This window comes from Heterodontus francisci, chromosome 6, assembly GCF_036365525.1.
Source record: "Heterodontus francisci isolate sHetFra1 chromosome 6, sHetFra1.hap1, whole genome shotgun sequence".
NCBI lineage: Eukaryota > Metazoa > Chordata > Chondrichthyes > Heterodontiformes > Heterodontidae > Heterodontus > Heterodontus francisci.
In genome coordinates this window covers 85997550-86014375 of record NC_090376.1, presented here as the reverse complement: position 1 = coordinate 86014375, position 16826 = coordinate 85997550, and the positions used below count along the sequence as shown (strand labels likewise).

At 43.3% G+C, this 16826-nt stretch overlaps 1 protein-coding gene across 1 annotated transcript in view; it reads right to left on the bottom strand.

The window, feature by feature from the left end:
- Positions 1-14945, bottom strand: part of LOC137371589 (melatonin receptor type 1B-like) — a 147962-nt gene extending 133017 nt beyond the window's left edge. The window contains exon 1 of the mRNA XM_068034424.1: positions 14844-14945. Within this exon, the coding sequence (XP_067890525.1) occupies positions 14844-14945 (102 nt within the window). The remainder of the gene's footprint in view (positions 1-14843) is intronic.
- Between the last annotated feature and the right edge of the window lie 1881 nt (positions 14946-16826).

Genomic DNA, 16826 nt, shown 5'->3' with positions numbered 1-16826 from the left:
TCTCCTAGGCACACTGAAGCCCTCTGGTCTGAACATTGACTTTAGCTCTATGTGTCATTTCCCATACAGCAAGGGTTGCAGATCACGTGGGCTGGGTCTATTGGTGTTCAGGAGTGGAGGAGATGGGTGAAGACAGTCCTTCTGTCAGAACATATTGCTGGTGGTGAAGCAGAGGGGGAGCTATACCTCCATGTTCTTTCTTCTGTTGGAGCTGTTGGGCCCATGTACTTTACCAGAAGTTCTGTTTAAATTTCAAACCTGTTTTAATTTCAAACCAGACTCAAAAAAGGGCCTGTACCCATGACATTAGTATTTCTGTTCTCGGCACAGATAGTAATTCCTCTGCTGTGTGTTTCCAGCATCTTTTGTTTTTGTTTCAGGTTTCCAGCATCTTCAGCGTTTTTCTTATTCATTTTAAACTTGATTCAGGATTTTCCATGTTTTCCATCTCTTATTTTGACAGCCCTCTCACTGCCTTAACTATTCACACATCCTTTTCTGCTTTCTTTTTTACTTGTTTAATGCATCTATTACTTGACTGAGAGGATCTGTTACATTATTCAGCAATCACTGAGTGATATTTCTTCTCTGTGTTTGTCTGTTTGTTTTTAATATTTATTTTCATTGTCTTTCCTCCTCTTTCTGATCCCATTAATCACCTGTCTCTTATTTTCATTTCTGAAAATGGGTATGAACCTGAACCGTCAGCTGTTAGTTCTTTACACAACTGCTGATTGACATATTGTGTTATTCCAGCTTATTTTTTGATTTGGAGCAGGGCACTAGGATTTGATTTGAATTGCTCAAGCAATGAGCCAGGACAGACACTATGAGCTGAGTTACCTCTTTCTGTGTGGTGAACATCTATAGTTTCACATCTAATGATTCCTTCCAGTTATTTATTATTTTAGTCAAATATTGATAAATTGTACTCAAGATAATTAGCACTGGAAAGTTTCTTCTGTACCAGCCAATATCTCTTGATTTTAACTTTTATTTGTCAATTAGATTTCCTTTCCAGGACTTTTGGTTTTCCATCAACCTTGTTGTAGGCCCAGCTGTTGGGTTTATAGATGCAGTACTAGTGTATAACACAGGTAATAATTCATTCTGAATTCAAACTGGGATTCTTTTAGACTCAATTATCCATATCAAGAGGATAAGCATTTGTGTATTCCATTTCTTATTGGACCAGATGTTACTGTAGCCAGCGAACAATCAGTGCTGGCTATTCATCAGAGTTGTCCATGCCCAGTTAACTTGAGCTTTTGTAAGTTCGATATCCAAATGGTGCAGCACCTTCTACAGGGCATTTGCGACCTATGTGAATAGGGCAGGCATGGATTTTGGGAAGGATGCGGGGCTCCCAGTGCCAGGCCAAAAAGACAGGGGGAACTCTGCCTCGGCCTTTTCGTGCCCCCCACCCCCCTGCCCCAGAGCAATCCTCCGGTGCTTTGAATCCTAAGAGCCTGGCGTAGGGATCTCCATTCCTTTAAAGACAGGGATCCCGCCTCCAAAGGCTGTTGACCGATCGCAGGGCCAGCAGCTCAGCAGTATTGGCAGTGCCACCAGGAGCGCTGGCCACATCCAGCACTGCAGAGGCCTTGAAGCCAGGCCCAGTGCTGGAACCCCAGACTTCAGATAAGTGAGGCAGGGGTGCCGGGGCCAGTCTAGAAGACCCCAGTAAGGAGGTGGGGTGGGATGATGGGCATGAAGTCCAGGGGGAGGGGGAGCCATGCAGTTGTAAGTTCTGCCAGCAGGGGTCCTATGTGGGCCACAGATTTCCCACAAAGGAGGGAAGACCCCACTGAAGCCCACAGGGACAGCGCCTTGTTTTAAAAGATGCCTTCTTTGCATGGCAGAGGCACCCCTTGCTGCTGGTTAGATTCCAGCGATGCCAGGAAGAGGCCCTTAAGTGGCTGTTAATAGGCCACTTAAGCGCCTCAATTGGCTTCTGGGTGGGAAGGTCATCATTGGCCTATTACGCCCCCGGCAAAATTATTTGGTGACGAGGTGGCGAAGGACCCCTGCCTCTACTACCCGTCACGATTCTATCGGCCCCCCACGCCTCCGATCCTGCCTCGGGGGGCCCATAAAAGACCTGCGTGTCTCCTTACGCAATCAGATTGAAGAACTGTTAATAAGCAGCACAGAGACTGAACCAGGAAGTGAGTTCAATGGCCTGGGTTTTCCATCAGTGGTAAATGGACAGCATTCGCCGCTGACCTCAAAGAAAGCTGCCACAGAGATCCAGAGAGTTCTATGGCATGGATTTCCTTTATTACAATGTCAGTTTCATTCTGGCACCGGCTATAGCATATCTCTCGTGTCTGAGAAGTCATCAACCAGGCTGAGTAACCAATCAGACTGAATAATTTTCACAGACATTGGGTTCGATTGTACCACAGGTTGGGACCCTGACCTCGGGAACGGCTCGGCAATTTTACTGGAGGCGACCTCCTAACTGTCTCCAGGCCTGCCATCCAATCAAGGACAGTGGGTGGGGCTCCTGATGTTGCTGGCCCAATCAGAGGTCCTGCAGTTCTGAAGCTTCAGCAGCACCACCAGAAGAAGTGGGTACTGCTGAGGCAGGTCGGAGACCTCATAAGCACTGCCAGGTAGGTAAATTAAAAATTTCTTAAAAATGAAAAATTAAAGGTAAATTAAAAATAAGTAATCTCATTACAATAAATAGAAAATAAGAACTTGCTTTTATAAAGTATCTTTCACAACCTCATAACATCCTAAAGCACTTCATAGCCAATTAATTAATTTTTGAGGGATAGTCCTGCTGTAACATGGGGAAAGACAACAGCCAATTTGTACACTGCAAGGTCAACAAACAGCACTGAGATAAATTATCAAATAAACTGTTTTAATGATGTTGATCAAGAAGTTACAGTTGGCCAGAACAACTTCCCTAATCTTCTTCAAATAGAATCTTTTATCTACATCTGAGAGGGCAGATGGTGACTCGGTTTAACATCTCATCTGAAAGATGCTCAATAGTGCATAACTCTCATTGTACGGCAATGAAATGTCCATCAAGATTATATAATCAAGCCTCTGGGTCCCACAACTTTGCGACTCAGATATCACTGAGCCAAGGTTGACACCAAATCGATGAGTGAGGATTTCCAGGAAACTTGGGCCATTCAAAAGGCATATCTACATCATTGAGTCTGTTTTCTAAAGCAAAAGTCTCAGGAAATGATGACATACGTGAAGTATGTTCCTATTCACACTATGCCATGATTTCCTGGAACTTTTGCACTGTTCTGACAAAGTTGTGAAAAGTTAATTAGTATAGCTCCACTCTTTTCAAAACAATGGTAAGAATGCAATTCCTGGATTTACACTAGTTTTCTCACTGCAGCCACTTAGACTGAAAAATAATGGCATGAGTGGACTGTTGCAGGGGGAGATATTTGATTAGGCCCAATATTGTGTGCAAGGATCGTGATGCACCGAGTCCTGTTGAGGCAGGCAGTGTTCAAACTTCATGTTGCTTGTTCATCTACTTGATTGTAGTGTGAAGACCAGTGCAAGAAATGCTACTGATTGGTTGCATGTTTAGCAAAGAGTCCAAGTGCATGAATGGCTAGCACAAGGCTAGCCTGCACTTCTTAAAGACAGCCTGTCCCTTTTAAAGGGGAAGTTCATGCAATACAGGAACTTACGCAATAGTGTCTGGAAAGATTTGGTGGAAGAAAGAGGACTGGTAATGGAGCAGCAAAGCAGAGAGAAAGCTCCAAGGATCTAGGATGTGGCACTGGAGGCTTTAGTTATGGAGGTCAAAAGGAGGCGAGAGGTCATGTTTCCAGAGGGGTCCAGAAGGCCCTCAAGGCACAGTCTGCAAAGGGAATGGGAGCAGATGGCCAGTGAGGTCAATTTACAGAGTCTGACCCCAAGACCCTGTTTGCAGTGACAGGTAAAAGTTTAATTACCTCACACAGATTGTCAAATTCAGTGAATGCATCTTCACAGACATCTCCTACCCATTGTATTACCAACCTCTCACACTGCTCAATGAATGATGCCTGTAGCCAGTCCTGCAGCAAGAAAGCATTTAACTTAAAGTAACCTGATATTAAAGGGTCAAGCTGCTGTACTGCGAAGGCAGTTTGAAAATTGACAATCGTTGGAAATGGACCAAGTTTCATAGCACAGAAACCAATGGGACTTTTAACTGAACTCTTAAAACAAGCGGGGAGCTGAAATCAAGTTATTCATATGGATACATAGACACAATGGATTGATTTCATGAATATGTTAACCAAGAAATAGCTGGAGCAAACAGATAACAAAATGGAATGTGTTTTTTCAAATTTGTGACAGTCCCGACCATTTAATTACTCGAACTAAACTGCTAACAGGTCTTACAGAATGATTACCATAGTCTCACAGCATCTGGATCGGCCCCCACATCCCTTGGAAATGTTAATCTCAAAACTGTTACAGGAGATAAAACTCATTCACCAACCTGATGATGCTGATAAGCCCAAAATTTTCCCTATCAAAACATCTTTGTGTGTTAATGAGCTATTCGAGGATTCAGGATGTGGAAATGATCAGATTATGCACTCTATAGATTTGCAAACACAGCCAAGATTAACATGGGTGTGCATCAATCATTGTCATGGGTGTGATCTTTGAACCAGAAAAAGTGTGTATTTAGGACAGACTAGATGACTTGCAAGGAAAATCACGGGCTGATGTAAGAAATAGGACCCTTTAACAAATCATACGAACAGACGAATTAGGAGCAGAAGTAGGCCATTCGGCCCCTAGAGCCTGCTCCGCCATTCAATAAGATCATGGCTGATCTGTTTCTGTCTCGAATTCCATACACCCATCTACCCCTGATAACCTTTATTCCCTTGCCTAACAAGAATCTATCTACATCCGCCTTAGAAATATTCAATGACCCTACCTCCACCACCTTCTGAGGCAGAGTTCCAAAGTCACACAACCCTCTGTGAGAAAAAAATTCTCCTTACCTCTGTCCTAAAAGGGCAACCCCTAATTTTAAAACAGTGCCTCTTAGTTCTGGACTCACCCACAAGAGGAAACATCCGATACACATCCACCTTGTCAAGATCATTCAGGATCTTATAAACTTCAATCAAGCCTCCCCTCACTCTTCTAAACTCCAGTGAAAACAAGCCCAGTCTGTCCAACCTTTCCTCATAAGACAACCTGTTCATTCCAGGTATCAATCTAGTAAACCTCCTCTGAACTTCCTCCAACACATTTACATCCGTCCTTAAATAAGGAGACCAAAACTGCGCACAGTATTCGAGATGTGGTCTCAACGATGCCCTGTATAACTGAAGCATAACATCCTTAATAAAAACAGAAAGTGCTGGAAATACTCAGCAGGTCAGGCAGCATCTGTGGAGAGAGAAGCAGAGTTAACACTTCAGGTCTGTGACCTTTTATCAGAACTGGCAAAGGTTGGAAAAGAATGAGGTTTTAAGCAAGTGAGGGAGTGGGAGAGGGGGTGGGGGGTGGGGAAGAGAACAATAGGGAAGGTGTGTGATATGGCAGGGGGCAGGAGAGATTAAATAATAAAGCTGTCCTGGGACAAAGGCAAAGAGTGTGTTAATGCATTTTCTGTTTTTATTTCAGGTTTCCAGCATCTGCAGTGGTTTGCTTTTATCATTACATCCTTACTTTGATATTCAATTCCTCTTGCAATAAAGGACAGCATTCCATTTGCCTTCTTTACTACTTGCTGTACCTACATACTAACTTTTTATGGCTCATGGACTAGAATGCCTAGATCCCTCTGCACCTCGGAATTCTGCATCATTTTCCATTTAAGTAATACTCTGCTTTTTTATTCTTCCGGCGAAGTGAACAACTTCATATTTTCCCACATGATACTTCATCTGCCAGATTTTTGCCTACTCACTCAACCTATCTCTATCGGTCTGCATCCTCCTTATTTCCTCTTCACAACATACTTTCCTACCTATCTTTGTGTTATCTGCAAATTTAGCTACCATGCCATCACTCCCCTCATCTAAATCATTGATATAAATTGTAAAAGGTTGAGGCCCCAGCAGATATCTCTGCGGGACTCCACTCATCACATCCTGCCAATCAGAAAAGGACCCATTTATGCATACTCTCTGTTTTCTGCCAACCAGCCAATCTTCTATTCATACTAATATGTTACCCCCTACAACATGAGCACCTATTTTGCGCAATAACTTTTTATGTGGCACCTTGTCAAATACCTTCTGGAAATCCAAACACGGTATGTCAACGGGCTCCCCTTTATCCACAGCGCGTGTGACTCCTTCAAAGAACTCCAATAAATTGGTTAAACATGATATCCGTTTCACAAAACCATGCTGACTTTTCCCGATTACCTTGAGTTTTTCTAAGTGCTCAGCTATAGTCTCCTTAATGATTGATTCTAACACCTTCCCCATGACAGACGTCAAGCTAACTGGCCTATAGTTACCTGTTTTCTGCCACCTCCCCCCCCCCCCCCCCCCCGTTCTTGAATAGAGGGGTTATATTAGCTACTTTCCAGTCTGATGGAACCTTTCCAGAATCTATCAAATTTTGAAAAATTAACACCAACGCATCTGCTACCTCATTAGCCACCACTTAAGACCCTAGGATGAAGCGTTTCAGGACCCGGGGACTTGTCAGCCCGCAGTGCCATCAGTTTGCTCAGTACTGTTTCCCTGGTGATGGTAATTTCACCAAGTTCCTCTCTTGTTTTTTGTATCCTCTAGAGTGAAGACAGAAGCAAAATATTTTTTCATTTCATCCGCCATTTCCTTATTATCTACTAGTAACTCCCCATTCTCACTCTCTAGATGACCAACACTCACTTTACTTACTCTTTTCCTTTTTAAATACCTGTAGAAACTCTTGCTATCCATTTTTACATTTCTAGCTAGCTTCCTCTCATATTCTAATTTCTTTCTCCTGATTAACCTTTTAGTTCTTCTCTGTCATTCTTTATATTCTGACCAATCATCTGGCTTGCCACTCAGCTTTGTGAAATTATATGCTTTTTCCTTAAGGTTGATGCTTTCCTTAACTGCTTTAAATTAACCACGGATGGTGGGTCTTCCCCTTAGAATTTTTATTTCTAGTAGGAATATCTGCCACTGCTTCTCTATTGATCTATCTCCTAGCCAAGTAACCCAGTTCACTTCAGCTAGCTTAGCTTTCATGCCCACATAGTTGCCCTTATTTAAGTTTAAAATACTAGTCTTAGACCCACTCTTCTCACTTTCAAACTGGATGTAAAATTCAATCATATTGTGGTCTCTGATACCTAGAGGTACCTTTACTCTGAGGTCATTAATTAACCCTGTCACATTACACCATACCAAATCTAATATAACTTGCTCTCTGGTTGGTTCCAGAATGTACTGCTCTAAGAAACTATCTCAAAAACATTCCATGAACTCCTCATCCAGGCTATTCTTGCCAATCTGATTTTTCCAGTTTATATGTAGATTAAAATTACCCATCATTATTGCCATATCAGAATAATATAGAATTCTTATAGAAACAGTCGGCATAGTATGAAACAAATTCACAGAAAAGCTGTTTTCCTCTCTCTGTCAAAAGGGACAGAGACGCAGTTCCTACCACCAGGGTTATTACTGGTGCAAGCAGGATGTGGAACAGGAGTATTACATTCCCGAGGGGATCATTATAGAAACCATGAGACACCATAGACATTCCTAAGCTGATGGGACGGGATCTTCTGACACCTTGTGTACCCTCTTATTTGTGCAAGTGCCTGTTAAAGGCTGACAAATGGCCCCCAGTGTGAAGTAAACTGAAAGTTGACCTCAAGCTAAAGTGATGGACAGGGGGAGGTGACAGGGTACCTGTGCTGTAGTCATTGGTTAGAAGGGTTTGAACAGGTGATTGACATAGGGTGAACTACCTGCCCACAAAAATAAGTTATATCAATGGATGCTCAGAGCAGAAGAGATAGCTGCAGCCCCTCATCTGGCAGAAGATCGAGAGCTCCCTAACACCTCAGCTAACTGGAAGAGGCGGAAGACAGAGACAGAGAGAGAGCAGAAGATTGCCACTCCCAGCTGCAGAGATCAGCTGCCAAAGACTATCATCCTGGCTGCAGAGATCAGCTACATTCATTCGCTCGTTCTCTGGGATTAGTAAACCATTCTCATCTGTCATAGGACATATACTTTTTTTTGTTTATTTAACCTATGCCTCGTATCTAAACTGTTGCTTCTTGATAAACTGAATAAACTACTTTAAAATTACTTATGCGTTCTCGACCACCTATTTTGGGTAATCTGTGACTCCCAAACCTAAATCTTACACAGGATTAATCTCCGCACTAATGGGAAAATACTCCCCTCAGTGACCGTCGGGGTGAGTGGTGTTTAAAATTAGGGAGAGTCAAAGGGAACAGTACATGTGAGTACTGCTTGAAATTAAAGAGAACAGGGTTCTGACATTATTATGTTATTCATGGTAGAATAAATAATTAGAAGAATACTGAGTTCTACTGAGTTGAGAACATTTACCATTTTACCCAATCTGGACGGCTTCAGGCTGGACTTTGGAATTAAAATATCCGAAGGAAGATATGGGTTCACCTACCTGCAAACCCCATCATTCAGCCATCAACAATCAGGACTCATGTCTAACATTCAGATGCTCCATCTCACCCTGACACACTTACCAATACTGCCAACCTTACATCTATCTGTCACTACTTCGACATACCTCCAGCTATTCAGCTATGACAGGCCCACACACAAACACATTTATTTTCTTCGTTCATGAGATGCGGGTGTCACTGGCAAGGCCAGCATTTATTGTCCATCCCTAACTGCCTTGAAAAGCTGCCTCTTGAACCGTTGCAGTCCATGTGGTGTAGGCACTCCAATAGTACTGTTAGGTGGGGAGTTCCAGGATTTTGACCCAGCAATGGAGGTGGAGTGAGTGAATGTGTAAAATTGGTGGATGGGGTGCCAATCAAGCAGGCTGCTTTGTCCTGGATGGCATTGAGCTTCTTCACTGTTGTTAGACCTGCACTCCTCAGGTAAGTGGAGAGTATTCCATCACACTCCTGACTTCTGCCTTGCAGATGGTGTTGTGTTTTCTTCTCCTTGTATTAGTGATGACTATACACACGTACCAACCATGCATAAGGGATCAGTTAACACATAATGGATTCTTTATCGATGACTGCTGCACGTGTACAACTAGGAGTAATCTTACATAGGTCTGGTCTGGACGACTACTCTCTACAGACTCACACACTGAGTAGAGGTCACAAGGTACATTACATCATTTCTCTTGCACTGTTGTACATCGAAAACATAACCATATCTTCTTAAAGGTGTACAACAACAGATAGTGGACAGGTTTTGCTGAGTTAGCAGGTGAGTACTCGCCACAGAATACCCAACCTCTAATCTGCTGTTGTAGCCAAGCTTTTTATATGGCTGATCCATTTAAGTTTCTGATCAATGGTGACCCCCAGGATGCTGTTGGTGGGAGATTTAGCAATGGTAATGCCGTTGAATGTCAAGAGGAGGTGGTTAGATTCTCTCTCTTGGAGATTATTTTTGCCTGGCACTTGTGTGGTAGGAATGTTACTTGCCATTTATCAGTCCGAATCTGAATGTGGTTCAGGTCTTGCTGCATGTAGGCATGGACTACTTCATTTTCTGAGAAGTTATGAATGGTTCTGAACACTGTGCAATCAGCAGCGAACATCCCTACTTCTGACCTTATAATTGAGGAAAAGTAATGAAGTAGCTGAAGATGATTTGGCCTAGGACACAGCCTTGAAGAACTCCTTCAGCGATGTTCTGGGGCTGAAATGATTGACCTCCAACAGCCACAGCCATCTTGCTTTGTGCTAGGCATGACTCCAGTCGGTGGAGAATTTTCCTCCTGACTCCCACTGACTTCAATTTTACGAGGGCACAGTGTTCAGCAAGACCTGGACAGTATTCAGGCTTGAACTGATAAGTGACAAGTAACATTCGAGACACACAAGTGCCAGACAATGATCATCTCCAACAAGAGAGAATCTAACGACCTATCTTTCATATTCAACAGCCTTACCATTGCTGAATCCCCCACCATCGACATCTTGCAGTTACCATTTTACCAGAAACTTAACTGGACCAGGCATGTAAATACTCTGGCTACAAAAGTAGGGCAGAGACTGGAAAATCTGCAGCGAGTAACTCATCTCCTGGCTCCCCAAAGCCTGGCCACCATTTACAAGGCACAAGTCAGGAGTGCAATAGAATAGTCAGCAAATACCTGGATGAGTGCACCTCCAACAACACTCAAGAAGTTCAACACTATCCAGGACAATACAGCCAGCTTGATTGGCACCGCATCCATCACCTTAATTATTCACTCCCTCCATGACCGGTACACGCTGGGGACGGCACAGTGGCGCAGTGGTTAGCACTGCAGCCTCACAGCTCCAGGGACCCGGGTTCGATTCTGGGTACTGCCTGTGTGGAGTTTCCAAGTTCTCCCTGTGTCTGCGTAGGTTTTCTCCGGGTGCTCCGGTTTCCTCCCACAGCCAAAGACTTGCAGGTGATAGGTAAGTTGGCCATTGTAAATTGCTCCGAGTGTAGGTAGGTGGTAGGAATATGGGATTACTGTAGGGTTAGTATAAATGAGTGGTTGTTGGTTGGCACAGACTTGGTGGGCCGAAGGGCCTGTTTCAGTGCTGTATCTCTAAATAAATAAAAATAATAACAATGGCAGCAGTGTATATCATCTACAAGATACATCGCAGCAGCTTGCCAAGGCTCCATCGACAGCACCTTCCAAGCCTGTGACTTTTACCACCTAGAAGAACAGGACAGCAGATGCATGGGAACACCACCTCCTGCAAGAAAGAAAAGAAAGATTTGCATATACATAGCGCTTTTCATGACCACCGGACATCTCAAAGCACTTTCTTGACAAGGTCATATTTTTGAAATATAGTCACTGTTGTAATGTAGGAAAAGCAGCAGCCAATTTGCGCACAGCAAACTCCCACAAACAGCAATGTGATAATGACTAGATAATCTGTTCCCCTCTAAGCCATTCATTCTGTGATGGAAACGCGAGATGCCAAATGGAAAATATTAATTTCGTCATATGGAATTCTGCCGGAGACTTTTTACTGGACATTATAAATAACTTTTAAAAAAGCAGAACAGAAAAGCGAAAGATGGTCACGTACAATTTGCATATGAGAAGCTAAAAACTGGCTGAGAGACAGAAGTAATTACCCAGTCTAGCTAGAACAAGGGGTGCACTCTGATTCAATTACCTAGAATGTTTTTTTTTCAATAATGGTCGTCAAAAGCCTTGACATCCATTGACTTTGATAGTGCCAACCACCACCACCACCCCACCAAATATGTTTGCACAGCTTGAGAGAAGAACTTTGAATTTCAAAAAACCTTCCAGAAATTTCTGTTTTCAAATAAAGAGGTGGTCATATGACAGACCTGCCTGTATAACTATGTATTTGTGAATTGTGCCTCAGAAAGAAGAAAGACAGTAATTGTACTCCAAGGAAGAAAGGAACATCTCTTCTCTCTCCCACTCCAGCAAAGTCTCAGGAAGGCCTCGGCTGCAGCTAAACCTCAAATCTACAGACTCTCATAGGCAACAACCAAGAGGACAGATAAAGCCTCTCTTCGGCCTTCCAGAACCAGAAAAGCAAACCTGAATTGTGCATGTGGTCACAGCGAGGGCTTCAAGACTTTAACTTCAAACAAGGACACTGAAACTCAGTATTTGAATTCCATTAATTATGGACTTTATTTCAACTTCCCAACTCTTTTTCCCTTCTGTATCTATTTGTGTGTGTGTGTGTGTGTGTATGTACTTCCCGTATGAATGTGAGCATGGATGTGTCACGCATTTTAGTAATTTTAACCGGTTTAGAATGATAAGATTAATAAACTTACATCTTTCTTGTTTAAACTCAAGAAAACCTGTCTGATTGGTTCATTTTTAATGATATTTGAGGAACGGTGAGCAAGGGCTCACTGAGGTGTCCTTGGTTGAAGTTAAAGTCTTGAAGCCCTCGCTGGGACCACTGTGCTAAAAAGAATAAACTCTGTTGCGGTCAATCCACAGAAGTGGCGAAAGGAGAACCTGAGACCCCTTCCTCACCTGATCACAACAATTCACTGTTGCTGGTCAAAATCCTGGAACTCCCTCCTGAACAGCACTGTTGGTGTACCCACACCACATAAACTGCAGCGGTTCAAGAAGACAGCTCACCACCACTGTCTCAAGGCCAATTAAGGTTGGGCTATAAATGCTGGCCTTGCCAGCAACTCCAACATTTCAAAAATGAATTACAAAAAACTCCACCAGTGCAACCCGCCGATGCCTTTCAGCCAATCAATCCAGACTGTTGTTGTAACAAGAAGATTTTTATGTTGTCTGATGCAACATAAATGAGATGCGTGAAGTCAAGGTTGATTGAAGATCTAAAACAGGTTTATTAACAGCGAACAAGTATATACAGTGCAGAGCTAACTATTTACAGGACTTGCTTCTTGGTGTTACAGTAGCAGAGTGAATCTGGCAAGTAGTCACATGACTGCATCCTGGTACCCAGGTTATTAGCACACTAAGATCTTAAAGGTACGTTATTCTTAAAGGCAATCACATAACATCCCCCTTCTTTCCAAAGATAAGTCTCGTATGCTGGAAGTCAAAAGACATAAAATTAGATAATATCAAAATTATTTACACTTAGATAGAGATTATGAAATTTTACAAATATAGAGGCTTAGGAGTCCAGATATCGTTCCAGTGGTTTGACAACTCTTCCAGATCTGGTCATGGTATAACCTTCTGCGAATATGGGTTTCATCCTTGGCTGTTCTGAGTTTGCAGGCATGTTGTCAATGCGTTGGCTGCTGTCCTGTTGATCTGTCTCAACCCCACCGTCGAAGTGTGCTCCCTCTAGTCCACCATGCGCAAATGGAGTACTGCACACCTCTCTCAGTTGGCTTCAGTTCCTTCTCAACCCCGCTCTGCTAGATGTTCTAATCTCGTAGGACCTAGGCTCACTGCACACTCCGGACACCTCTGCAAACAACCATGTTTTCATTGTGGGGTGTATGACCCTGACCTTTTGTCCTACATGTAGTTGAGGTAGTTCCGCCCCTGCGTGTCAGTCATGCACCATCTTCATTCTCCCCTGTTTTTCGAGCAGTGTCTCCTGCACCTCAAAGAATTTGGATAGATGATGGCTTGGCAGAGTCATCCGCACTTGTCTGCCAAACATGATTTCTGCTGATGATGGGAGGCCCATATCCATAGGTGTAGCTCTGAGGTGGAGCGTGGCAATGCGAAGATCTTGTTTCATTGCCCTACACTTTAGGATAAGTGCTTTAACAGTGCAGACTATTCGCTCGGTGAGACCATTAGACCTGGGGTAATGTGGTGAGGAGGTCACATTGTTTATGCCCGATTTGGCGCACATAGCCCTGAAAGGTTTGCCCATATACAGTGGTCCATTGTCAGAAATTATTTCTTCAGGTGCACCAAATGGACTGATTACAGCACTTAATGTGTCTGCGGCAACTGCGCTTGAAATGTCTTTTACTGTCTGACAATTGGAAATTTGATGAAATAGTCAGTGACTACGATAAAGTCTTCTCTATTAGCAGAAAATAGGTCAGTGGCGATTTTGGACCTAGAGACTGACAGAATCTCATGAGGGTGTAAAGGTTCTTTCCATTGTTTTGGCTGGTGGTTCTGGCATGCCTCACACATCCTCACTAACCTTTCAATGTCATTATTGATCCCTGGCCATTAAATAGTGTTTTGTGCCAGTTGTCTTGTTCTCTCTATGCCCATGTGGCCTTAGTGAAGTTGTGACAAGATGCCCTGTTGGAGAGCTTTAGGCACAATCACTTGTTTTCCCTTCAAGATGACACCTATCGAGATACTGAGTTCGTCTCGTAAGGCGAGGAGCATCTGAGGGTTTCTGGCACCTCTTTTACCGTGTCAGGCCAGCCATTCATGATGACTGTCCACAGTGACTTCAGTTGTGGGTCATTTGCCGTTTCTGATTGTAGTTGGTCATATTTGTGCTGACCAAAATGCAATAAGTTGATTTTGAGCACATCTTCCACTTCGATGTCCATGCTGTCTACTTGTAGATCCAGTGGAATTTCTGCATTCTTGCTCGGGTTTGCAATCTGCTCAGTGTATCTGAGGTGACCATTTTAGTACCCTGTTTGTAGCAGACATCAAAGTCGTACCCCTGTACCTTCAGTAAGAGCCGCTGTAGTCGAGGTGGTGCGTTTGTCAATGGTTTGCGCAGATGATCTCCAGTGGTTTGTAGTCAGTTTCCACTTGTGATCCCAAACATCAGAGCAAGTGTTACACACTCTACGTTTGAGTAATTGGACTGCGCTAAGGATAAACATTTGGACCAAAGTGCAATTGGTTTTCCATCCTGTAGGATGCATGCTCTTAGCCCTTCTGTGAGGTCCCGACTTCCAGGATGGTCTTTTTCCTTGGGTCATAGTACTGCAGGGAACAGGTTTCTGCTGACAATGCTTGTTTGAATGACTCAAAATATACTGATGGTCCTCCCTCCATAGAAATGGTACATCTTTCTTTAAGAGCTTTCTCAACAATGATGCTTCAAGAGAAAGATTTTAAATGTATGGTGCCAAAAAGTTGAAAAATCCAAGACATCCCTGGAGGTCTTTCTTGTCTTGTGGGGTAGGCATATGCCTTACATCTTCGATTTTACCTGGGTCAAGATGGATTCCGCAACCGGAATAGATGGAGCCAAAGAAATTGATCTGACTTACATTCACCCGGCACTTCTTGCTTGTAAAAATGAGCCCTTCGCGATGAGCTACTGCCACCAATGAATGGAGATTTCCATCATGTTCTTCTTTGGTTTTGCCCATTACTGCAATGTCATGGGCAATGCATATGCAGCCAGGCACATTTTCTATAATTTTGTCCATATGTTGCTGAACCACATCTTGACTGACAGATAAGCGGAAGGGTAGTCTCTGAAAGCAGTATCTTCCAAATGGTGTCCTGAATGTGGTGACTTCTTGAGGTTCCTTAGCCAGATGTACTGATTAATATCCATGTTTGATATCCAACCTGGAGAAGAATTTGGGTCCTGTGATCTTGGGATTCAATTCCTCTAATATCGGGATCTTGGGAGGCTTCAATGCCTCAGATCTAGATATACCCTGATTGCTCCATCCTTCTTCAGTACACAGGTGATTGAGCTGCATCAGTCTGTGTGATGATGCAAACGACAGATGATGCCATTATGTTCCATGCCATGGAACTCGCACTTAAGCTTTTCTTGCATGTGCATGCTGCATTTTCTGCGAGGATTGATTGATGGAATTGTATCTTCTCTGAGGTGCAGTGTGGCATCACCTGTGAAATTTCCTATAGCGTTGAACCTGTCTGGGTACATTTGTTGTAGGTCGTGGACCGACTCAATGTGGGTACCCTTGGTCTCTTCTGCTGTAATGGATACCTTGGTGACCTCATGGATGATTATGATGTTGAGGTCCTCACACGTTGGTAATCCTGCCACTGCTTGTCCGCTTGTGTCTACTTGGTAGAACGTTTGTGGTTTCCCTGCTGACTTGCTGTATCTGCATTGCATTCTTTATGTGCCACTGCAAGGGATGGGTGACCCGTTGTATGCAGAAAATTTGGCAGTTGTTGGTTGTATCATTGATCTCCAACGACTCCGGTACATATCTTTGAGGATTCGGACTGCTAGGATATTTGCACTAGCACTGGTGTCAATCTTGACCTTGAGTGTATGTTTGCCAGCTTTCTTTGGGCACATGATGTTAATAGTGGCGAAAGCTTCCAGTTGTTGGACTTTACCAACATGATGTGTCAAGTTCACAATGTGGGATGCCTGTTTGTCTTCTATCTGAGAACTATTCTCTCTGAGTCTTGCCTCAGGTCTGCTTTGCTGTGGACCTCGTATCGACTTGCATTTACACAGGTCTCTGGTGCTTTCTTTGCTGCTGTTGCCCTGTTTTCTGTTTGCCTGAGTCCTACTGTGACTTCTGACTGCGTCTTCAGAGCCAGAATTCTTGCACAGGTGAGCCCAGTGTCCTTTTTTACCACATGCCTTGTACAGGTCACGAAATGCAGGACAACTTTGCCCTGAATGGGACAAACCACACTTACCACACAGCTTACTTGCTCTTCTCGACCTGGTTATGGTGTCAATACCGTTGGCTGCAACTAGTGCTGGTAGGTCCTGTTGTCCAGCTACAATGGCTTTGTATTTCTTGCCATCTTCTAGCAGGGCATCAATGCTGTGACCTTTCTTTTCCCCCAAGAAGTCTTTCTGAAACGCTTCAATGGGTGTTGATACAATCACCAGCTCCAATATTCGGTCTGACAGCTCAACTTCTAAGAAATTACATTCATTTCCCTTACTTTGGCATCTACTGATGAACTGATATATTGACTCCTGTGGTTGTTGCCTGTAGGACATCAATTCCAGGTGGTGAATTCTGAAATTCACTTGCAATCGGAGTTGATCTTCTAACACTTTCCATATCTTCGTGGGACCTTTCTGGTCCTGTTCAGATAATCCAAATGTATTGATTCTGTGCAATCCCTCATTTCCAATCACTATCATTATTTTTACAGCCTGTTATTCTGGTTCTGCAATTAGTTGGTCTGTAAAGCAAAATTGCATTCTTTGTTGGAACTGTTTGAACTCAGATCAGATATCCAAGGCTTTCCAGTTCATGCTAGGTAATTTAGTATCCATTTTCCTTCTGTTCTTT